Here is a 25,988-nt window from a genome sequence, read left to right on the forward strand (position 1 = left end):
CTTCTCAGGACACAGTCTGAAAATTGATCTGAAAACACAGAATTTTTGTTTTCAGGCAGTTCTTTGCCCTGGCTCACCACGTCATCTCCCATGCACCAATGTGGGCACAGGGGAAGTGGCAGGAACGTGACCAGCGTGGGACCCACTTGCCATAGCGACTCAGAGTTGTTGCAGTAGCAGCTTGTCTGTGTGTTATGCAGTTTTCCTACTGTGGGAGAGGAAGCAGAAGGGAATTCTGGACAAGATCAGCTTGGATAAGACAGATGTTCTGAGGACACGAAAGGAGTTGAGGGTACCTAATGTCCCAAAAGGCTTACTGAAGATGTGGCCTAGGACAAAAGCAGTGCAGCCTATAGAAGTCATCTATCAGGTGAACAGTGTATATTCAGGTGTTTCGTGAAGCCATACTGGAGCATTCCTTTAAGAAGGCATTTTCTCTGTTGCATAAATAATTAAGCAGTGGTGGTGTTTTGCCTTTAGGCAGCAGTGTTATACCATAAAGGGGTCATCAGTAATACAAACAGATGTGAGGAAATAAGAAGCCATTCTAAGTCAAAGATTTAAAGTCACATGGAAGAGGGACAGGTGTTTTCAGCTGTGTGGAGAGCTGAAGGACATCTACCACAGGCTTTAAGTTCCCTGAACCAGCAGCTTGGACAAGTAGGAAACAAGCGAGGCTTTATTATTCGGGCATGGGAGCCTCTTGGCATGGTAATAGAGAGATCTGTGTTATCCCTATATGCTATTACCCAACTTGTCTGCCTCCTTCCCCTGGTCCTGCAGCAGGGCTGGATAACTACAAAGTCTGTAATGTTACTGTTGAAGTTCGGTATCTGCAAGACTTGCCTTAGTGGGTGAAGATGGAAAAGAAATAGTTATCTGATAATTCTGCTTTGTAACTGAGATTCTTTTTCTAAGAAAATTACAGTAAGCAAATTCTAGTCTAACCTTCACCCTCTATGAGACTTTTGCCCCTTTACCATGTAGCTATTGACCCTGATGCTCCTGTTAGAGGCAGAGGAGGACTAGCATGCCTGGCAGGCCTCTCTCTCCAGGCTACCTTCTCCCTTATAAGTCTCCTGCACACATTTAGATCTCTTCTCCTGAGCTCTGTAAAGCAGAAGGAGAGCAGAGATCCTTTGATGATCTTGATCTAAATAGCAAGTTGTCATCTGAATTAAAAGGAAAAGACTGCAGCGGATGAAAGAGAAGCAATATGCTTATTTTCTGGTCTAGCAGAGCTGTTATTCTACCTGTGTCCCAAGCCCATACAGAAATAATTGGGAATTTGCTGTCTTAACGGCTGTTGTGGGGTTTTTTTATTGTACCTCTGTGGCTGTGTGGGTGAACGTGGAAAGGATTTTGCACATGTATATGTGTATTTTTGGCAGACACGGCTCAGCTAAGGCCTCTTTTAATTTTCTCTCTAATTTATTTTTAATTTTGTAACCCCTCAGGGGTAAATCCTTTTTACATATGATGTAAAATTATCTCTTCTACAAAGCAGCTTATTTGTTGATTTTTAATTTGAGCCAGCAGAGGCAAATCTGTAGCTTTTTTCCAGACACTGAGAGCTCCTCTGTATGTATAATTGCCAAGTGTGCATCTCACTGCAAAATTAGTAAAAAATATGAAACGTAGATCAATCCTTCTGGAAGGAGCAAAGAAGACATTTGTATTTCTCTGTGTTAACAGTATGTTAGACTTCTGAATCTAAAAACATTCTTAATATGTAATTTGTTTTTAAATCTGCATTACATTTGGGTTATACTGAATATGAAGGCTTACATTTTCAAAAGTTTGAGTGCTCACAGAAGTTAGAGGATTGGTTTTCTGAAACAGGATCTCCATCAAAAGATGACACTGTCTGAAGATGGCATTACTTTGTGAACTCACATAAATGCATGTTCACGGACGTAAATATGTGGGTTTGGCTCATTGGAAATGTTGCCTTTAAGCTAACCTGCACACTTTATAGTTTAGTGTTTGTTACATGACTGGCTGGAAGATTTAGTCACAGTCCTATAGAGATAATAACAAAAACACACAATCTGACATAATCTTTCTTGCCTTTACATTCCATGGGAGAGATGTTTTTTTCCCATACACAGGTTATCTCATCCTAAACAATTCATCTGGAATATGTTAGGTGAAGAATACCTTTAAAATGCCTTACCAGCTAGTTCAGGTGTAGGCATCTATTTTCAGTCCTTCTAGCCTGCAATGTTTACAGCTCAAAACATTGGAATAATTAGTTGGCTTTAAGTTGTCATCAAGGGAAATACAAAACCCCAGATTATCTATTTTTGTTTTGTTCCTAATTAAGTGTGATATTTTTTTCAACACTTAATTTTTATGCAAAGGTGATGTTTATTACTATTCAGGATGCAGACTTCAGAATGAAGCTCCTGCTTCCCTCTGTTTCTCATTTTAGTCTTCCCAAGCTAAGTCAAGGCTTCTCTCTAACTCCCATTTCCCTTGTCGTCCTTGCATTCACTGAGAATGCTGTCTGTGATTGCTCTCTAGAGGTCCTCTCCTGCTGGCAGCCCGCACATTCTGCAGGCTGTCTTCCATTGCTGCCTTCTCCTGGGTCACTCTTGCAAAAGTGTGACGTTTGAGTATGGGGGCTTTATTTATCAATCAGACACGTCTCAAAACCAGACTCTACCTACCTCTTCCCTACTTTGTCCATAGCATGATGAACACTCACTACCGATGAACATCTTTCTCCTGCCCATCTCTGCAGAAAATCTCCCACTTCAGAACAATTCATTCCCCTTTATGAATTGTGATGATAATGCCAAAGAAATAGAGAACAGTAAACAAATAACAGTCCCCAGATTAACAATGTTAAACATCCATTGTTTTTTTGTTAAGATATACCCTCAATTGTGGTCTGTCAGTTTTGCTAATGCTGGTAGATCTGCATAACTGATATGTTAATGATAAATGATAATAATAATAATAATGTAGGCAGAGGGGTGTGGGTCAGAAGCCAGACCTTTCTTACGCACTAAGATAACAGGATATGCAGCAAGTGACTGGAAGTGTGTATTCCACAGAGATGCAGCTCCCACACTAGATTTTTCCCAGGAACAAATTTTCTGTTTTATTTCTGTCATGCTGAACGCCTGTACAGCTCTGCTTTCCACTGGTCAAGACAAAGATGCCTGCTGTGAAGCTAAACCAGCATTCATCAGAGCTGCACAGTGCCTGCATAAATTCATTTTGGCATTGCTTTTTTGCTCTGCAAAGCTTTCTCAACTGAACCTGTTTGGAATATCTCAGAGCCGTTTATCAAAGATAAAATACGACTTGCCAAATATTTTGCGCTTTTCTGTCATTAATCCAGAAAAGACTGAGAAAACAGAAAAAGAGAACTGTGTATAACAGTTCCATTCACAGATTTAATTTCTGTTTCTGGAAATTCTGACTTTGCCTGTTAGCCATAAGTCATGACCGTACATTCCTTTTTAAAACTAACTTACTTGGTCACATCTTAATGGTACAGTGATCTGTAGTTGGAAATTGAAGCTGGAGAAAGCAAGCACTGGCAAACCAAAGATACCAAAAGCTTCTTTGAGATTTGTCTGTAATCCTTGCTCAGGCAGCCTAATGCTAGTGCCAGTTCTTGAATCTGCTTCTTCTTTCTGCTTTGTAGGTACCACCAAGGTCTTACTGTCACAAAACCAGACGGAATAGAGTGTTGGAATAGAGACTGCAGTGGCTCTGGGAGGTCTATACTATATAAAACTTTGATGTCTTTGATTTTAAAACTTTTCCTTTACAATTAACAAGAAAAAAATGCTCTGAAGTGTTAACCACGCCTTTCCATTGCATTGATGTTTTTCAGCTAGTGTATTAAAGTTATCTGGGCAGCAGAAGAGTTAGACATATAGTTTCAGTACCTGAAAAGGATCCATCTGGGTGTTTTACACTGATTTTAGTAGGAATTGGGACATCTAATCTCAAATGTGCTTTTTAAAATATATGTTCTTTTAAAATGTATTAAAAAATAAAATCTTCAATATTCCTCTTCCTTCATGCTCAAATCATCATAACAAATACATAAATGTAGTCATAATTCAAGTTTATGGTGCATTGTTCCTATACCCAAGTACAAAGGGTAGGAATTTCTTTTTAGTAAGTTCTCCTGGGAGTTATTGGTAACAGGAAAGTGTGGTATGCTTGAGTATACTGACTCTTTCTTATTAGAGTCATACATAATTAGTCTACTAATACCACTTTGTTTCTGCTAGTTCTCAGATGCTTACTGAGAGAAAGAGGGAAGGGAGGAAAGGAAGGAAGAAAGGGAGTGGAAGGAAAAGCTGCTTAGCATTTACAGTTTTGAATTCAGTGTCATTATCACCATAACAAATAATTAGGTGTTGCTTAATGATATCCCACTGGAAGTATGTGTGTGTGAGCATCTGTTAATGAATTAACATCAAATTATTCAGATACTTAGTTCAGGTAAATACCCATTCAAGTCACTTAGTGGAGCCAAGATTTAACATCTAAGATCTTGAATCATCTTCTGAGTAATTATCCATTTTTCTCTTGACTGCATCTTGTAAGATCCAAAATAGACCTGTGCTATAGAGACCCTGCCATTTCTGGTGGCATAGCAGCACATATTTCACTGGGTCCGTTTAAACCAGACAGCAAACACACTTGTGATGATGGAAAATGATGAAGGACAATTGGGAAGCCTGAGCAAGTTTTAGTGGCAATTTACAATAATGTTACATTTCTTCTGTATTTTCTGCTGCTCATTTTGATGATCACAGGCACTTAGAAAGTCTACAGCAACACGAACAAATCTCAGAGTAGTGGAGTTTTCCTAAATTTTCAAGGCAGTTCAAATTCCATTTATGGTACTTTGGTAGTACAGTTCAACCCTCCTTAGATCCCTGTTAAGGCTGCAGACCTTTAAAAGACCTCCAGTTGTACTGTGTTTACTGTCAGTCAGTTTGCCTGGCTCCTTTCACAGTGAGGTCCCATCATGACTGGAGCTTACTGTAATGCAGATGAGTAACAGGTTTGCCCACCCTCAACTAATGAGCTGGTTTCTTTTGAACAGAGAGCAATAATAATGCCTAGCCTAGCATGAGGAATGCTTTGACCTATTGGAAGTTGTGGGTTTGAAGTGCAGACCGTATTGTACTGTCCGCCTTCACGTGGTGGAAATTAAGTCCTGGATGATTGGCAGGGCTCCTGCAGAAGGCAGCAAACCTGGCTACTTCAGAAATTGATCCTGGGAGCAGAGCAACTTGTCATGCAAAACTGTTTATCTCAGTGCAGCTTTCTCTAAACAAGTAGGATGTTTTGAACCTCTCTGATCATCATGACCATCCTTGGAACAGGATCTGTAATCTGCCTAAAGGTCATACTGTTACTCTCCTGCTCTAATATAGTATTCCATCATCTTTGCAAATGATGGTGATCTCCCACTTCTGGCAAAACTCTCCTGCATCATATGTGATACAATATTTGTCACTATCTATGGAAAGTATTAAATCTATGTAATAAACTGCTCTATTCTTTCATGTTTTGTATATGTATATGTATATGTATATGTATATGTATATGTATATGTATAAAACTAAAACTAAAACTAAAATTAAAACTAAAACTAAAACTAAAAACAAATTTACAATCTGTCCAAGCTGTACTTGTTTTTCCCAGCGTTGTTTACATCTTAAGTGAAGTGACAGTCTGACCCACACATATTACTTCACCAAGCTGACTGGTTTAATATCTGGAAGAAAAATACGGTGTGTTAGTTTCCACCTCCTTGCAGTACCTACTTGTATGTGGCGCTTTTCAGCTGTGTATTGTAAATGCAAGAGATCTAGATAATTTGTCTTGACAGGCAGTATTTTGTACATGTTAAACTAGCTGTTTTACATAATTCTTCTTATTTTTTATTATCACAGGAGAAGAAAACTTGCTGGCAATTTTAAAAAGGAGATGGTGGAAGTACATGATCCTGGGAATAGTAGATATAGAAGCCAATTACCTGGTAGTCAAAGCTTATCAGTACACCACTCTTACTAGCGTACAGGTAAGGATTCAATAGATTTTCCCTTTTAAGGTAAGATAATAGGCCCAATGTGGTCAGTGATGCATTGTCCGTTGGCTTCAGTGCACTGCTTCCATTCTCTGTGTGTTTTTTATTGATATCTTGAAATCTGCTTTTTTCATATTATACTATTTTTATTACTCAGTATTTTCCAAACTGTACTGGCTTTCATGTCATTTCATGAAAACCATACTGGCTTTCATTTTATTTTGCTATACTAAACCATTCATAATCACATTTTTGACATAATCTACTTAGTTTTTCATTTAAGGAAATATTTTCTGTTGGGCTGACATTTTTTCATCATTTTATGTTGTACTTGGAAAAAATACAAGCACTGGTTTTAGGATTCTGTAATTAGATCAGAATGCAAAAGTTGTCATTAAGTAAAACGAATGTAGTTAAGGTGAAAAAGTCTTTCTTTAATGCAAGCGGTTAGATGTGTTAGGTAACAGCTTAACTGCGGCTGTCAAAAAATGTACTCTCCCTTAAAAAAATTATATGTGCAGCGAACAAAAGCTAGGGTAGTGATTTCTCCAAAGACCTAACCTCTATATTTTAAAATAAAACACAAAGAAATCAGACTTCTGCCCTTCTAAGTAGCGAAGAGAATGACAGAAACATTTTAAGAGACTGTAAATGGTCAGTCTTGGGAAATAGTTGCATACTTCATTGTTACTTGCTCTAAAACAAACTTGCTCCCTTTTTACATGATCTCTAAAAGACTGGGTGGCACTAGGTAGCATTCAGTGTAATTTACACTTTATTTGCCTGAAGTTTTTATTAGAGCTAGTAAAATAGAAGAGCACCAGTTAATGTTCTGCAGCACCAAAGCTAATTAGGAGTATATTTCTTCAATAGTTAAACAAATGTTATTGGAAAATACTGAAAGTTTAGCTGAATAAGAAGCAAAATCAGAAGAAAACCTTGAATTTGAGGAATCTGAATATAAGGCTTATACTAAATATTCACAAATGTCTCTGCCATCAGAATCTTGGTTTCAGAATTCTTTGGAACATGCCCAGACAGTCTAGTGTTGTTTTTAACACTTTTCCAAATGAGATTACTCAGTATAGAGTAAAACATAAATCCATGTAACCCTCATAGTGTCTGATTTTATAGCTATTAAAAGTCTAGAAGAGAAAAGCAAAAGCTGAATTGATTCTTTTGGGTGTTCACTGATCGCAAGTAGGAATAGCAGACTGAAGAAAATGATCCAGGTAATTAAATCCCATCTCCTACAGCACCAACAAGCACTTACCAGAGGTTCATCTAGCTGAATGCGTGAAACACCAATACCAGAAGATGCAAACCCTCCTGCATGCAATAAGCATGGCCTTTAGTGTAAGAGATGAAAAACTAGTGTGAGGTGGAAGCAGGCAGGAGAGTTCAAGGGTATTGCCTGTGTCTTGGCAGGGAATTTGCTAGCTAACATCATTCACAGTCTCCTTTTAGACTGAGAGAGAGACGAAGGGTAGACTGGAGAACTGACGTAAGACACAGACTGTGTTGCGTCCTTTTTAGACCATTTCCAAGTAAAGATTACAACAGAGTTCATGTCTCTTTCCCATGTAGCCTGAAATAAGGAAGAGGCAGAAGCTCAAATGCTGTCAGGCTTTTTTTTTTCCCAGTGTCACCTCCCATAGTTGTCCTGGATTGCTTGGATACACATGGAGTGACTGGGAACAGGTCCAAAGGAGGGCCATGAAGATCATCAGAGGGCTGGAGCACCTCCCATCCGAGGACAGGCTGAGAGAGTTGGGGTTGTTCAGCTTGGAGAAGAGAAAACTCCAAGGAGGTCTTGGAGCGACCTTCCAGTACCTGAAGGGGCTACAAGAAAGCTGGGGAAGGACTTATTACAAAGGCAAGTAGTGATAGGACTAGGGGCAATGGCTGTAAACTGGAGAGGGGAAGATTTAGACTAGACATAAGAGGAAATTCCTCACGATGAGGGTGGTAAGACACTGGAACAGATTTCCCAGGCAAGTTGTGGATGATCCGTTCCTGAAATTCCTCATGGTTTAAGGGAGTGTTAGGAATGGTTGGACTCGATGATCTAATGGGTCCTTTCCAACCTGGTGATTCTATGATTCTATGACAGTGTTCAAGGCCAAGCTGGATGGGGCCTTGAGCAGCCTGATCTAGGGTGGTGAACTAGGTGATCTTTAAGGTCCCTTCCAACCCAAACCATTCTATGATTCTATGAATACTTGTTGCATTTTACATTTGCTTCATACCTTAATTTGAATGAGCTTTTACATGTAGACAAACCCAAAGATATAGTGAAAATGGGACGAGTATGAGGTAATGCATTAAGACATTAAATCAAAAAACACATTTTATGAAATGTAGCTCAACAACACTATTTCATTTAAAGATAAAACAGATGATGTTCAGGAGATTGTTCAGCCTGAAAGAGCATTAGTCAAAGTGCATAAAGATATGAAACGAAGACTGAAGAAGTGGAAAGTAAAACATGAAAAAAAAAGCAAGCTCTTCTTCAGGTCTGATTTCTGAAGAAGCAAACAGGACCACTCTCTCAGGATCATATCCAGAAAGGCTTGATGCTGCAAGAGTACCTGTAAGGCCATAAAGGTTTGCTGGCACATAGCAAGAATTGTTCAAGTCCTTTTAGAACTGAGACCTGAGAATTTGCTACCTAGTACAAATCAGCATGTCTTTGACTGAAGGCTGTAGGAACTGATGTATACATTGAGTGAAAATCAAGACCCTCCAGTCAATTCCAGGGAATTTCATTCTCAGCAGCTTTACACCAAAGCTTTTTTGATGGGGAGAATATAGGAGGCTTTGCACTTCAGTGTATGAGAAATTTTTCAGTATTTTTATAGTGGTGGTACATGGACCATTTCAGTAGGCAATTAGTTTTACAGCATATACTTTTTTCCACATGATATCTGCTCCGTCATGCAAAACTAACATGTGAGTGTACTGGGCAAAACCATTAAACTGCTCCCACCAAAAAGCCAAAGTTTAACTGTAAAAATACACCTTTATTACAGTTGATTTGTAATTCTGCTTTCACCAAACAAGTCCAAGCACTCAACAGCTTTATTTGCCAAGTAGCTTTAAACTCTTAGGACTGTCAAAATTTCTAATTTAAATTCCGTCTTTTTTTTCTAATTAGCATTGTCTCATCATGGTTCCAGGAAAAGACAGAAAATGGTGCCCTGCATTTACGCAATTTCACACCCAAGTCTCGGCTATACTTTACTTTAATATTCCCTTATGGTTTTACTCTGGTAAACCAAAATTTTCTAATAAACCTTCCTGTACATCTTACATTGGATCCTTTTAGAACCACACTGAATGAAGACACACAGACATGAATCAGATATGAATATGGTACCTAACCTTTACTTTTGGATGTGCTTCTGACTATTTCAAATCAATTGTACTATCTAAACCCACGTATTTCAAGAAGTGCCAGAAGTGCCAGTGATCAGTCACGTGTCCTGATTCCTAGATGGCCAAAAACTTGCAAAATTATCTTTAGTTTATCTTTGATGTATTTAATCTAACTTGCACTAGATTTTGCAGCCTTCTTGCATGTCATCTGTAGCAGATGCAGAAAGTGCATTCAACACTCCTGTGTACACTAGCACCCGATCACATGGACCGTTTTTGATACACCTGACTTTCAGGACTGCCTTTTGCAATGTTTTTCATATTTATCCTAATGTTTTTTAGAACAGCCCTGGTGTAGACCGTTGGAAGGTTTAATAGCTACTCGAGAAGTGTGTTTTAACTATTGTTACAGACACCTTTTACACAGAAGATAAAATTAGTTGCCCCAGAGGGAATTAAAAGATTGTGACATTTTTTGCAGTTATTTAGATCTAGCTATTTTATTTGTTTGAAACTACATTTTGACTTCAGCTTCCATGTAATCCATTTATAGTATACCACGCATACATCCTACCAAGTCCATAATGTCTTCCACTAATCCTGTTATGATACTAACAGTTGTAACCTTTGCTGCCAGGTAAGTGTTTTCTCATCATGCCAAGCTTTGTTATCTGTCAGACCATCCTCTCCCCTCTGCCTTGTCATCCCCACATTAATTTGCTCTCTTTTCTGCAAATACACTGTTCTATCCACGTGCATATTGCATTGTCATGTTGCACTTTCTAGAGGGGATGTTATCCTTTTTCTGTGTTATGACATCACATAGAAATCTGGAGTATTTCTGCAATGCTATACGAAGTGGAGAGAGCTGTGTTTCCAAATAATGATTTATCTGGTGATTTATTCTTTGAGCAATCAACCCTTTGATTGGCATGATGAAAACAAAGGCAGTAAAATCTGGGATTTATAGACACCAGGAGACAGACAGTAAAACTACAATGCCGATGTACTCAGCACTCTTAGATCACTGTGAGGCTCAGCAGTACATCATACTTCCAATTACCTCTGGCAGTTTTCATACCTCAACAACTGCCACCACAAAAAGGAAAGGAGCCAGCAGTAGGTGTTTTTTTATAGTGGTGCTGGATGGCAATAGACTTTGCTTTGTTCTTGATCTGTGTGGACTCAGTGTGTGTTGAGGCAAAGGGTTTGTGATAATTTTGAAGCAAATCTGCAAGGTGACAAGCAGGGAGTTGGCAATATTTGAGTTGTTGATCCATCTTGTCCAGTGCCCGCTAACATGAAATACCTGAAAAGCAGAAATAAATTCCACTCCTTCCCTTCCTCCCTGCATCCCATGTGTGTAAGATTGACCATACTTTCCTATTTTGCTTCAGGGCAGTGAGAGAATACAGCAACGTTAATAAGGTCTGCAGATCAGCGTTGTGCAGAAATGTTGCATACCACACATTTATACTGTGAGAGTCTGTGGGGTAATCTTGCATCTGGTTTACTGTTGCACTGTGAGTTGCTGTTTTGTCCTTTGACTGTGTTACATAGCTATGGTTCGCAAACCAGCCCCTACACGATCCTCAACCTCTGCGTTTGATTTTGGAGTCAAACTTTTTGCGAACATAAATATGCAAAATCTCTTTAAAGTCAGTGGAGCTGTACCCGTTACAACCACAGAGACTTTTGAGATGGAAATCAAACATTTTTACATTTTCTTTTAAACAAAGGGTATCACTAACTGATTCGTTCACCAGTCTCCCTACCTGGAGTACCCTACATTTTGGGTGGATGAAGAAATGAAAGGTTTTTAAATTATGTTATTAAATATTCCATGTTTATATAAAAAACATCCAAGGAAGTGATTATTGTGATGAGATAGCAAATGGAAACATGAAAGGTAGAAATAATGTTCCCTTTTCATTTTAATTGCTTTAAATAACCCTGTCAGAAACGCTGCCAGCATCCACAACTTGCCTGCAGAGGGTTTCAGTCACAGGGTAGCATAATTGCCACACAGTTTTCCCATGGCAGCCTGCAGCCACCTCAGTGATAGTTCACGTCTTGGCTGCTTTTGTGCACGTACAGTTGAACCAACTGCGCATGTTATTGTGAAGGAGTATGAAAATTGGACAAGAAAGAGCTATTGAATGGGCAGCAAACCCTTACTTCCTTTGAAAAAAACAAAGCAAATGTCAAAAGGTGTGTCTCTTAACTGGATATAGCACCTGCTGTTGTATTAAACTTACCAGGTCACATGCTGAAATTCAGTAGTCATCACATGCTCTTGACCAAACAGCGTTAGGCAAATACAACACTGATTTTACCGATGCCTCTGCTCTGGAGATTAGACTGAGTAGAGGGTGCAGCTGACTCTCTGCATGATTTGCTGGAGGGTAGAGCTAATGAGAAACCCCTAATGTGAAAAGAAAGGGCTTATAACTGGGGGTGAGGGGCAGTGAGGGAATCCAATGAATGTTTAAAAAATGAGATTCAGCTCAGCTGTTTCCCTAAGGAATTTGCTGACCAGCTTTTTTCTTTTTCGTATCACTGCAGATCAGCAGTTCACCCTCTGTAAGACAGACTTTTCTTCTAAAGCTTGCCAGCTCTCTTTTCTAATGACTACCAGTACATTCTTGCTATGTATGTGCAAACACATGCTGAATTTGTGAGATCAGATACTGGGTGTTTGCTCTTAGCAAGAAAGTCTGTGATTCGCTAGTTATAATGAAGTCAACATAATTTAACAAACAAATAATCAGAGACAGTGCATTTCAACATTGTATGGCATCAACAGGCACTGTGGTATCTTCTAGAGTCAAATAATAATCTTCAATCTCTACAAAACCTCAGCATTTCTATAATAAAAAGGAGTTTCTGTAGGACAGTATATCAATAGATTATATATTTTTGAATCCTGCCTTCTAAAGCAGCCTGATTCAGAGCTGTGACTGAAGAAAACTACAAACACAGCAACGTCAAAGAATGTCATCTGCACTACATGCTCCTATCAGTTTTACTATCTTCCCATGGTAAAATAGGAAATGTGTTTTCTTCTACTTTAGTGAGTTCTGATAACTTCTGTGATTAAAAGGCACGTTGATTAAAATCATATCATACAGTAATTTAACATAATGGCAGTACATTTTCAATAAGCAATTAAAAAGTAGGATAATATTAAAGATGATTCTTTGGCAAATACTGGTAAACAATTGACCTTTATGTACTATAAATTAAATTCAAGCTAAGGGTAATTTATCTTTCTTATTTTTAAAGCTTTATAGGCAGAAAATTGGCAATTAGATTTAATGCTTTTTCTTAATAGCTGAAAGACCTAATAACAAACAAAAGAAAGAAAAAAAAGGAAAAAAAAAAACAAGAAGGTCACGTTGTGATTCAGGTAATCCACAATCTCACATCTTTTAGTCTGTAGAATATATGTGCATTTTTTTCTTCTACTAGATGAATTTATCTGAGGAAGATAGAAAGGCAGACTGAATTTAGTCCCGGAGAAATGATGTGTAAAGCAACACCTGAAAAATACTCAAGCAATATGCACTGGGTTGTCTTCTTGCTTATATTGTAGTAACCTAAGTTATTTCTGTCTACTGCACTGTTTAATTTTAAGTATAAACTAAGCACAATTCAAGAACTATATGCCCATGAATATTACCTACATTTAATGTTTATATCTGTTGATGCTGCAGTATTCTGAATAACAATTTGTGGATTAGACCTTGTACTAGCAGCCCCAAAGGGATGTTTTCCAGCTGCTGTCAGTATTGTTTGTTTGTGAGAGGTTCTCTTCATGCATCCATCCCTTCATGTTAATGCTTAAAAGACAGCTTCACATACTTGAAAACATAAGTATGTTTAAATATTTATGGAATGAGAAAAATTTTAACAATCTTCCTCTGAAAGATTGTTAGTGACAATTTGCTTGTTGAAGTACACATGCTGCAAGTACAAACAATTGAAGTCACACTAGTGCCCTGCTATATCTCGTATTCACAAGAAAATGTTTTTTGTACTTAGCCCGGAGTAAATAAAGCCCTTGTCAGAGCTTCTGTCCCACTATGGATATACAGTGTCATGACCTGTATGTAAAGGTGGGCAAGGGGTTCCAGATGTTAGGGGTTAAAAATAGGCACTAAGTAATTCTTTGTCTCTTGAGAGACAGAAGTTAGTGACTGAAAGGTGACAACTTCATATTCTTGAATCGGTTCTTAAATGCTGATTGCATTAGTGGCTGAAGCACCTGATTTTGCAAAATCGAGTGGTTGGTCTAGTGATGGCTGAGGCTCGCTTACTTACCTTTGCACAGAAAGGAACTGGGAAGATGCTTGCAGATTCTTACTGTCTTTCTTAATAAGTGGTTTCTTAAAACACTTCTATACTTGACTGCTGCATAAGACTTTCTGCTCTGCCTGAGGCACAGTCATCTCTGAGGTGGTAGGTGTGTGTGTGTTTATGGGGAAGAGGGTGCTCAAATCTTAGGTGCTCACCTGAGGAAGGCAATGGCAGGCTGTGCAGTACCTCTGGCTGATCCTATTTCACGCACATCCAGCTGTAAGTCAAGTGTAAGAGTGCCTCTTCTCCTCTTCTCCAGTGCAAAGTTAATGGAGTGCATATAATCTGCTGGTTATTGGTGCCTCCAGGAGGGCAGCATGGCAGGGAAGCCATCTGCACTGAGCCAGGTAAAGGTGGCTCTTACTGGTGACAGGTTTTGGTTACTTTCTCCATGGTGATACAGGTGCCTGCCTCAGAGAGCTTCTCCTCTGACTTCTGTTGACACCAAGTACCAGTTAAGTTAGACTTGTAAAACAGCCCGGCTTGGAAGGGACCTCCGACGATCACCTGATCCAACTTTTTATGGGAAAGAGAGCCTAGCTGAAACTATTTAGCATCCTATCCAGTCGCATCTTGAAAACCTCCAGTGATGCAGACTCTACCAGGATCCTGGGGAGGTTGTTCCAGTGATTGATTGTTCCCTGTGTAATAAATGTTGAAACCTCTCCCAGTGCAACTCGTACCCATTGACCCTTGTCTTCTCCATGTGGCTACTGGTGAAGAAAGAGCCTTCATCATCTCTGTTGCTCCACTTTAAGTAGTGGAAAACCATGATAAGGTGAGAAAACTGTGAGATCACCTGGGCCCCAGATTCCCTCACTAGCTGTCCCAAGGCCCTAAAATCACAAACATTTGGTGCATTTATTTCTTTATCATAGGTTCTCTGTGTTTATTTCTGTGTGTCTCTGAAAAAAAATATTAAAGATTGTGTCTTGTAACACTTCTTTGAAAAAGCTTTTATCCAGAGTCTATTGGCGAGAAGATTGAGTTTCATGCACTGTAGGCAGTGGTTTTTTGGTTGGTTGGGTGGGTGAGCTTTTCCTTCAGAGGCATATGGAACAGTATTTTCAAGGAGTTAGCAGACCCAACAGGGGGCAGATTTTTCATAAACATTTTGCACACAGGAGCCCCTTGATTTATATGGCCGGATTTTGTAAATCTGGTCAACTTGTGCATTATGAACATTCCTGCTAATTGAACCTGAAATGACTGAATTAAACCATATGTTAGACTACAGGAAAATTGACCTCGGTCTTTGTCCATTAATCACCAGAGGTGAGAACCAGATGGAGAGGTGTGACTCTCTTTTGGCACTGGTTTCCTTCACATGGATTTGAAATATGTATCTGAATACAAAAGCATGGCAGTGCTTTTGTGTGTTACTATAGTTCTCCTGAATTCGTAGAGTAGTCATGAACAGAATAGTCTTAACCTCTGTCTGGTGGATGACACCTGAATACACTTTCTGTCTGGTTGAATGTGCTTTTACTAACTCAATAATCCTGCTTCTCTCTGCTGGAATCTATCCTAGTATTTTAGGTCAAAGTGTTAGCAGGTTGATTTGTTGATTTCTCCTCTCTTTCTTGACAGCTCCTAGACTGTTTTGTCATCCCAGTGGTTATACTTCTTTCCTGGTTCTTCTTACTGGTACGATACAAGGCAGTACATTTCATTGGGATTGTGGTCTGCATTTTGGGCATGGGCTGCATGGCAGGAGCAGATGTCCTCGTTGGGAGACAGCAAGGAGCAGGTGAGTAAGGATGGATGGCTTGTATGACCGATTTCTGTTCAGAGAAACCATTGACTGGAACATGTCAGACTGGAACGAAAAAGAAAGGGAAGATCAGCTAGAAACCCTGTGGCTTCATGGATCCAAAGCACTGCACCATTCAAAGTTGCTTCTTTGTCAGAAGGGACAGAGAACAAAAATGGGTCAACACATAGAAGTCAGCACTGCTGCAAACAGGCTTCACAGGCCCTGTGTCTTCAGCGCAGGTCACCCTCTGTGCAGGATACAGGGACAAGCTAAATACTTGTAGTTTCATTCTGGTTTTGCTTAGTCATTTGACTGCAAAACTCAGTTGCTTCCTTTCCAAATTGGCTAAACCTTTGAGCCATAAGCACCTCTCAGGTCAACTCTGCACTCCTACTTCTTTTCAACTTTGCTCCTTTTTTGTGTGGAGGTGGGGTCACCGGGTAGTTGCTAAAAAACATCGAACTGTAACAGTTGGGTTTTGCACACAGTCTTAGAGTAAAGGTTTGGGATTTGCCTGCATCACTGTTGAAAGAAACATTCTTGTGTGTAAAATTTTCTTTTCTGTGTGCATCATCCAATGAATAATGCGTGTGTAGCTATTAATGCAGAATAGACAGAGTTAGATTTCATCGATCAACTTCCTCTGTCACATTGATTTCTCTAGTGCCAACCCAAATGATGTGGGAAGGCTGGAAATTCTTTTCAAAGGTTGTCAATTAGGTACAGTTTTCATTCTTAATTAAAAGCACTGAATTGTGAGCTGAGCATAATACATTGGGATTTAAAATTCTTGACTCAGCTTTCTGAATACAAATGCAAGTGCTGTAAGAACCGCATTTGCTGGGATGCTACTAAATAAAACAAGAGAGTTTGTGACAGAACTCTCACACCATATCTCCCTGCCCCCTTTTATCCCTTTCCTTTATCCTGAAAGGAGACTTATAGTGCATTAGTCTCCTCCAGAAATAGCCCTGTCCCAGCTAAAAAGGAAAGAATGTATTCTGTACTAGTAAACCAGCCAGCCAAAGCTGCATTGTGGATGACTGATTTCGCAGGGATTGGAATTTCAGCCCTGGGTTCCAGAAGAAATATCCTGTGTCCCAGTAATCTAGAGAGTAACATTCTTCGGTGGGAGAGTTGTGGATCAGCAAGAGCATGTGGGGCAACGAAGTGTTTGAGGAACACTGACACTTTACCATCCAATTGCAATAATTAGATATTATTTGCCATATTCATTATTAAGCATGGGTATAGCTGTTAGGTAAATTTGTCCACAAAAATCTGCTAACCTGCATTATTGCTTTTTAATTTGGACCTGCACATGAAAAACTGTGCCTGTGCTTACTGCTCTGTAGAGAGACTGCAGCTTTTTTAGATTTTTTTAAGTGGCAAAATTGTTACTAATGATGTTGTCTTTAGCAGAGTAAAATAGATTAGCTGGTTTAATTTATCTGAAGAGGTAAAACTTTACATTAAAATTCTGCAAATAAAAGGAAGTCTTAGCAGCAAAAGAAAAAAGTCCTTGAAACTCTTCATTAAGGGATTTCACATCATTTATAGGATATTTCCTAGGGCTGGACAAGCAAAAGAGTGGAATACACCAAAATCAACAGTGCTGTATTAGTTGTCAGTAAAGTCCTCTTTTTATCCTGTATGTTGGGGCCAAAATCTCTCGATACCTGTGTGTCCCTATTGACCACACTATTTATTATGTAAGAAGTGCCACAAGGCTTACTAACTTACAGCAATCTAGGGAGTATGAATTTAAAATGCATCACTGAAAGATTAACAGGTATTTTCCAAACTATCTGCAGGAATTAGGTATAATGTGCTGGCATGCTTTCAGCTTTCAATAAATGTATGGTAGTTTACCTTTTTTTATTGTATCATGACTGATGTTTTGCACATTACTCAATGGGAAAAGCAATTACTATCAAGTACTTTGTGCTCTGTCAGCTTACATGCCATGTATACCTTAAAATAACACTTTTCCTACCTAATATCCTTGATTAGCCGTGGTACTTGTGCTCCTGTAATACACAGCGTTCTGAAACAGAGGCCCAAGTGTTTCATCCAGATTTTTCAAAGCACTTCACAGCTTTAGCTTACCACAGTCTCTGAAAAACAGTCACTTCACTGCTATTAATAAGTATATGAGAATATGTTTAGCCTACATAGAGACTGATCTTTTGATATTCTGATTATCAGTAATTACAAGCAAAAGCAAAGAGAAACGCCTCATAATGCTGAGGGTTAAGGTAAAAATGTGGCAAAGTGGCCTAGTAAGAGTGTGAAAAGCAACCGTGTCAGAACATAGTTCATATTTAAATTGTTGGTGTTGCACTGTAGTCCCCAGAACATTAACTCCTCTTTGGACTGTATGACTTCTGCTTCCAGAGAACATTAAATAGGCTAACTGATTAATGCAAAGTGTGCTTTGCCAAGCTATGACTTGTGTTCCTTCAGAAGAATGAGCTATGCCATTAAATTGGTCAAGTACAACTATGTTAACCTCAAAGTCTTTAGAATGCCTCTAGTCAGTTCATAACATTCTGTAAGAAATGAAATCGGTCGATGCATGTGGATTTTACACCCATGAAAATATGACTATTGCCAAGTCTGGGGGAAAAGTTCACAAGTCAGCCTCTTGAGGAAGCGAGTAAAAGGCATTTGACAACCAGATTGCTAGGAATTCTTAGGAAAGAAACTAAAAAGATAGTATAAAACATTTTTATGCCAGTATATAAAATTTTGATGCACTAACCTCTTGAGTACAATGTATTACTCTAGTCACTGCATCTCAAAGAGAAATGACCAGAAAATAAGTCTCTAGAAAGTAGCGGAGAAGGATAGAAATCTGTTCAAGGGCATAAATTGGCTTCAAAATGAAGTAGGCAGACTGGGACATTTCATCTCCCAGAAAAGGCAAGACAGAGACAGAATACTATAAAGGTACATAAAGTCTTCAGTGATATGGAGAAGGTCAGTACTGAGTGGTTCTTAAATGAGAAAACTATGGGATGCCAAATATAATTTTGAGCTATTGGCCTTAAAAGCAAAAAAACACAAAGTACATTTTAACAGTGTATACGTATACCAGGTAAGTTACTGACACAGGTTGCTACAGAGGCTGAAAATATATGGACTTTACACAAATTAATGAAGAAATGAGGGACCTATTAAGTTAAATGGTCTAATGCAACTTCTGTCTCAGAAAATTCCTCCTCTGCGAAGAACTGGCTGATAAAAATCCCTCTAAACTTCTCCGAAAATCCCCTCCCTATTTCATTATGCTTTCCTCAGGCACACTGTGCTGCCCAGTGCCAGAGGAGGGTCCTGGGCTGGGTACACCCATGCTTTTGCCAGTCTTGGCTTCCTTTTCAGAGAAAGCCCTGGAAACTGATGCTCACACTTCCTGAATATGAGTGCGCTTTGGGGAGAACCATCATGGTGTGGTCCTTGGTGCCATCTCATCTCTGTGGAAACATGTAGCCTCTGGGCCATCTTTGTTTCACAGGTGCAAAAAGAGGATATTTTTTTCTCATCAGTTCAGCACAGCCAAGTTCTAAGGTCAAAAGCTTTTTCAGCAATACTTCCATGAAGTGTCAGTGAGTAGCTGTAATAAATACCAAATGAGTGAGCTCGGTGAAGGATGATTGGAGCTGCTGTGGAACATCAAATGCATCAAGGGTGTGAAGAGGTTTTGTGAAGTGCTGATGCTTATTTTAAATTAAGGGCATCTTCCGTGCCTGATTGCAAAAGAAGACTAAAAGGAAAATAAGACCAAATCTTAAGAAGATAAATGGTCAAATATAAATATGCTGTCAGTCACATTACATGCAGAACAGAAATTCAATGAGAGACTAGAGGCGTATGTGAAAAAGAAACTTTGTAATGTTTGCTAAAGCCACAGAATACACAACTCCTCTGAACTGAAAAATGTTGAAGACTAAGAGGGTATTACAGGGAGTATTTTAAATGTTTACCCCATTTCTATCTATCCCTAAAGAACTTATACTTTTATGGTGCTTATAGACAGTGTTGGAGACAGGATACTGGATAAAAGAACCTCTGTTCTGTCCTCTTATGACTGTTTGTATTTTCATAAATTTCTTTCAATGGAAATTTCAGAACTGTACTTTGGAATGAAAACTGAAACCTTAAAAGAACTCCGTAAAGAAAAATGTTGACATATCATTTTGAATCTATTGGAATGTTTGGCTTCCATTTTTGTTTACTGCAGTATGAATTTTACAAATGAATAATAATAAAACTCAAAGAAGCACAAACTCAAAAAATAAATACATAGATATTTTAAAAGAAAGCAGTTTTCTTTTAAAAAAATGCAGTATTTCCACTGAATCTTTTAAAAGAAAATTCCATTGTATCCATCCTTTTGGAATATAGTTCTGCAGTAATGTCTGACAGCTTTTTGAAGCTGTAGGTCTTGTAGAAATCATTTGACAAGGCATTTGTGCAGAGGGAGTCACACACACCAGTTTGCAAAGCCTGGTCCTCAGTTTTCAAGCTGGAACTTGATCTTGGTCAAATCTCCCTGTGGCCTTCTCAACCCCTTCAGTAATAAAAGCTGCCAAGACTTAAGATTTCAAACAGTCTCTGAAAATAGTGGTTTAGTAATTATATATACCTGGAGGTACTGAAAATGCATCTTGGTGTTCATTGTATACATCAGGTACTGCTATGTTAATTGATCCTCTCTTAAAAATCTGTTGTTATCATAACCATGTGATGTGTATGTGTATGCCCCATCCTTCCTCCTCTCTTTCTTGTCCAATATCTTCATGAGAGAATGAGGTAAATATTGGAGTTGTAATGATTTCTTCACTTGTTTCATAGGTACACGGAATTTTTCAGTTGTTTTCACATCTAATTACTGGACATGTTTTAGACTGATTAGATTTCAAGATGAGATGCAAACTGTTCTGTATAACTGAGTCACATTCTATCTGAAAAAAAAAGTAATGATAATAAAATAAAAACGGTTAGTCACTGAAGAGGGCCACTTGGTTTCTATTTTTTTTTTCAAATTTGTCAGATTATTTCCAGTTCTGTTATCCGTAGCAACGATAATGCTCTCCCTTCACCTCTGATAGATTTTTCCGGAGTATTGGAAAAAAACTATTAAATGACAATATTTGTGTTCATCTTATTAATCCATCTATACGCTACTTGGTGACCAAACATTTAAATTTCTAGGGAAGAACTTGCAATAGTTGTAAACGAAAGATGGTGTTTTGTGACATTCTGATTTTTCCCCTCTTCATTCCTAGGTGAAAATAAACTGATAGGGGATCTCTTAGTACTGGGTGGAGCAACACTGTACGGCATCTCGAATGTTTGTGAGGAGTATATCGTCCGAAATCTGAGTCGAGTGGAATTCCTGGGCATGATTGGACTCTTTGGCTCCTTCTTCAGTGGAATTCAGCTGTAAGTGAGCAGGTTTGAGCCCCAAGGTTATTTGAATAAGTGCAGCTGTGGCCTCTGTTGAGGTACTTTAACCCTTTCTTCGAAGGTAGCCATTTTCTGTGAAGATTAAGTGTCCCCTAATTCTGGAATTTATATTGGTTGTATATTTCCAGTTGTTAGTTGAGTAGTAACACAAATTTTTACCTAAGCACTCTAATTCAAGGAAAGATGGGAGGGGACTCTTTATCAGGGAGCACAGTGATAGGATAAGGACTAATGGTTTTAAACCAAAAGAGGGTAGATTTGCATGAAATATTAGGAAGAAATTCTTTTTTGTAAAAAAAAAAAAAAAAAAAAAAGAGTGCTGAGACGCTGGAAAATGTTGCCCAGAGAAGTTACCCCCACCATGGTTGTATTCAAGGCCAGGCTGGATGAGACTTAGAGCAATCTGATCTAATGGAGGTCCGTGCTTGGTTGGAAAAGACTTTTGAGTTCATCCAGTCAAACCACAGCTGTCCACTACTAAAACATATCCTTAAGCACTCCATTCACCTGTCTTTTAAATACCTCCACAGGTGGTGACTCAGCCACCACCCTGAGCAGCCTCTGCCAGTGCCAGATAACTCTTTTGGTAGAGAAATTTTTCTGAATGTCCAGACTGAATCTCACCTGCCCCAACTTGAGGCCATTTCCTCTCATTCTATCACCTATCACTTGGGAGGAGAGACCAACATCCACCTCGCTACAACCTCTTTTCAGATAGTTGTAGACAGTGATAAGGTCTCCTCTCAATCTCCTTTTCTCTAGGCTGAACAACCATGAACTGCTCCTAATACCACTTGTTCTTCAGCCCCTTCATCAGCTTCATTGCCCTCCTCTGGACACATTCCAGGACTTCAATGTCGTTTTTGTAGTGAGGGGCGGTATTCAAGGTGTGGCCTCACTAATGCCAAGTACAGAGGGAAAATCACCTCCCGAGTCCTGCTGGCCACTCTGTTTCTGATACAAGCCAAGATGCCAGTGGCCTTCTTGGCCACCTGTGCACACTGCTGGCTGATACTCCCCTGGCTGTCACCCAACACCCCCAGGTCCTTATCCACCAGGCAGCTTTCCCATTGGCCTCAGCCCATCGATCCAGCATGTCCAGATCCCTCTGTAGAGCCTCTCAGCCCTCAAGCAGATCAACACTTCCTCTCAGCTTAGTGTCATCTGCAAACTTACTAAGGGTTCATTTGATCCCCTCGTCCAGGTCATTGGGTCATTGATAAAGATATTGAATAGAATTGGACCCAGCACTGAGCTGTGGGGAACACCACTTGTGACTGGCCTCCAGCTGGTGTGAACTCCATTTACCATAACTCTTTGGGCCCGGCCATCCAGACACTTTTTTACCCAGCAGAGGGTGAGCCTGTCCAGCCAGAGGCAGCCAGTTTCTCAAGCAGAATGCTGTGAGGAACAGTGTCAAAGGCTTTACTGAAGTCCAGGTACAGTACATCCACAGCCTTTCCCTCATCCATTAAGTGGGTAACTTTGTCATAGAAGGAGATGTTAGTTTGGCAGGACCTGCCTTTCGTAAACCCATGTTGGTTGTCACACAGAATAATTTTTGAGTATTAGTTTAAAAGAAGTTGCTTCCCTGCACATCTCAGCTACTCAGCTTGTAAGAACAGAGACTGACCAAAACAATCACCCATCAGTTCCCATTAAGTCAGATCTATTACTTTAATCAGAAAGCTTAATATATTTATGTGGGATCTGAATACCTGACTTAAAATGTTTTCTATTAGCTGGCTGCCGCAGAAGCAGTTCCTTTTTTTAAGAATACAGAATATAAGATCACATAAATGTACCTAGTATCTTCAGAAAAGCATATTTGTCACCTGCAGTGTTTATGGTAGGTAGGTGCCAACTGTTTCTTAAAGCATCGGAGCAGTTCCCTTGTCTTGCCCTTTGTGTGTAAACTGTCATGTACATGTCTCCTATTGCTGAATTTACTTGTAGTGCCATTACCCTCTCTTGACTCAAGTAGTTAGTCACAATTCAGGGTCTGTGAGTTATTGTACTGGTGAGAAGAGGCCGGTACTGAAACAAGGCATCTATGTATACAGAGGACACAACTGAACGGAAACTATAAGAAAACATTTATTTGCTGAAAGCCCTAAGGTTTTTCAAGTCTTCCATTGTCCCCAAAGTTCTCAGCAGCAGTATTTTCTCCACAAGCCTCTGCCGCCTTTGCTGCTAGTGCTTTTTGGCACTTTGTGGAGCCCCAACCACACTTAGCTCATGTGTACTTTTTTAACCAGGTGGCAAAAGCTTGCATGTTGGTAGAGGCCAATGTTTCTGCTACTTAGTTCCAGGAAGCAATTCAGCATTTTCTTATCTTTACCTGTATTGAAGAGCAGATGTCACATTGTTTTAACTTAATATACCAATTATTTCAAAGAGAAGCCGGCTCCTCATGCTGCAAATGCAACTCTTTGAAGCACTACTGACCACTTTGGTCCAATATACGACCTTAAAGTCCAATAAACTGAAATAGTCTGAGAAGGAATGTCTCAGAAATAGGACCATTTCCCAGCACATTAGACACAGTTCTGATCAAAGTTTGGTTGGCATCTACAAAGTGGTTGGGAATAGGGAACATGTGCTAATACTACTAGAGGTGCAAGTCTCATGTTCATAGAATTTACAGGGAGCAGTACAATTCTGAAGAAGGGAAAATACCGAAAAGTGTGTAGGACTATGCTGAACGTAGGAAAAACAAAACAGTACCCAGAAGTGAATGTCCCCTTTACTGACATTTACTGATCTCAAAATAATATAGTAGGAAAAGCTATGGTATTTGCCTTTTATTCCATGTGTAAGTATCTACAGAGGTGTGGGTGACTCATGTTAGTTCATGCTTCAGTTCTAGTACAGTACTCTATCTCCAAGAGGACTTTCAAGAAGTAGGCTCTTGTTTTCTACAACAGTTTAGCAAGAGTGATTAATATTAGACTAAAGTAAAATAAACCCAGATAATGCCTGTTGGACAGTAAGTGAAGAGTTAATGTGTCAGGGCAAACAGTGAAGTAAATAAAAGAGTTGGCTAGCAACCTGCGCATGGTAGAAAGAGAAGTTTAGTGGATTGAACGTGATTAAAGCAGGGAGGAACTATACATCAAAACAAGAGAAGAAATCAGTTGACAAGATTTAAGGATATAATAATTGCCTGGCAAATGGAGATAATGCTGTCTGATGAAATCACATAATCATAGAATAACATACTTTATAATAGACCCTTGAAGGTCATCTGGTTCAAGCCCCTACTCAAAGCAACTCAAAGTTAACTTCAGAGTTATGTGAACTTGCTCAGGAACTTGTACAGTTGACTTCTTAGTATCTCCAGGAATTGAAATGCCAGTCTTGCTGGGCAATCTGTTTCAGTGTTTGACCAATATTTTTTTCCTTACATCTAATCAGAGATTCCTACATTGCAACTTGTGTCCATTGCTACTCACCCTTTTGTTATACACCTCCAAAAAATTGATCCTTATCTTTTCTGTAACTACCCATTAGGTAGTTAAGACAGCAAATTTATCATCCCATCCTCCCTACTCCCATCATAGCCTTCTCCTCTTCACACTGAACAAACGCTGCTATTCCAGCATCTCCTCTTCCATCATGTTCTCCACCTGTCTCACCATTGTGACAGAGCTCCACTGTACTCCCTCCAGTTTGTCAAAATCTGTCTTATTCTGGGCAGCCCAAAATCAGATATAGTACTCCTGCTGCCTCAGAAATCATATGATTCAACTTGCTGGTCATACTCTTGCTAACACAGCCCAGGATGCCACCAGAACTCCACAGTTTATTTCTAAAAACTTTCTATCTGATCAGGGTTATTTCACTCCAGGTGCAGGAATTCATGTTTGCTTTTCTTGAACTTCATGCGGTTCCTCTTAGCCGTTTTCTTCAGATTACATTGTGAGTAGTCCACCCATCCAGCCATACATCTTCAGTCCCTAAGGATCTTTCAGGAAAACATGTTAGAATCTTCACTAAAGTCAAAGTAGGTTGCACCTCATCCTCTTGTCCCTTCCCTCTCCTTTGTTTACTGAGCCACTCATCTCATCATAGAAGGCAGTTTGATTGGTCAGGAATAGTTTGCTTTTGAGAAGCCTGAGCTGGTTGCTTCCAGTCATATCTTCTTCATTTCTTGCAAATGGCTTCTGGGAAGAGTTGCTCCATAATATTCCCAAAGGTTAACGTAAGGCTGGCCGGGGTATAGTTTTTGCTCCTTTTGAAACTGTTGTTGCATTTGTCTCTTTTCAGTCATCAGGGACCTCCTTCGATCACCATAACCTTTTAAAGGTCATTGTGATTCCAGTTCTTCAGTGAATCTGGCATCACTAAATGGCAACTTCAGGCAAAGATGCTCTTATCTGTTTTTGTTGCACAGGTCATAATCAATCACAGACCATAGCATATTACTTTATACTTCTTTTGTATCAGATAGGCAATAGTATGAAAGCAGTGTTCCTAAATTTGATTTATAACAAAATTTGTTTGCCAGAACAAGAGACCTTGCAGTTTGTTTTCATTATATTCCTCAGGAATTGCTGATGAAAATGACACGTCTTATGCATGCAAAGACACTTATAATTTAGTTATTTTGCAGATAAAATAATCTTATTATTCTGTACACTATCAGATTTGCCACACATCAGTAGCAAGCAAATTAGAATTTCCAGGATGCAACTTTCCAGACCAGATTAATCTGGAAGGCACTGAGTTCCTGCAGTTTTACTTTTAGACTTGGACTTACTCATGCCAGCTTCTATACTGGGTACTTTGTTTTTCAGTCTGTGTAATTCTGTATTTTATACTTGTTTAAATAGTGTCCAGACTAGCATGCGGCATCCTGCACAGTAGGAGTTATCTGGAAATCACAGATCAGAGAAAGCAGTTAGCTGAGTGAAGACCTGAACAGGAAGAGCTGCATTGCTGCACCTT

At 39.3% G+C, this 25,988-nt stretch overlaps 1 protein-coding gene across 1 annotated transcript in view; it reads left to right on the forward strand.

The window, feature by feature from the left end:
* The window catches only part of SLC35F1 (solute carrier family 35 member F1), a 239,403-nt gene that overhangs the window by 184,773 nt on the left and 28,642 nt on the right, over positions 1–25,988 (forward strand). Inside the window, exons 3-5 of the mRNA XM_054063953.1 lie at positions 5,940–6,067; positions 15,401–15,560; positions 20,858–21,014. Of these exons, the coding sequence (XP_053919928.1) occupies positions 5,940–6,067; positions 15,401–15,560; positions 20,858–21,014 (445 nt within the window). The remainder of the gene's footprint in view (positions 1–5,939; positions 6,068–15,400; positions 15,561–20,857; positions 21,015–25,988) is intronic.

The sequence above is a fragment of the Cuculus canorus genome, chromosome 3 (assembly GCF_017976375.1).
Source record: "Cuculus canorus isolate bCucCan1 chromosome 3, bCucCan1.pri, whole genome shotgun sequence".
Lineage (NCBI taxonomy): Eukaryota > Metazoa > Chordata > Aves > Cuculiformes > Cuculidae > Cuculus > Cuculus canorus.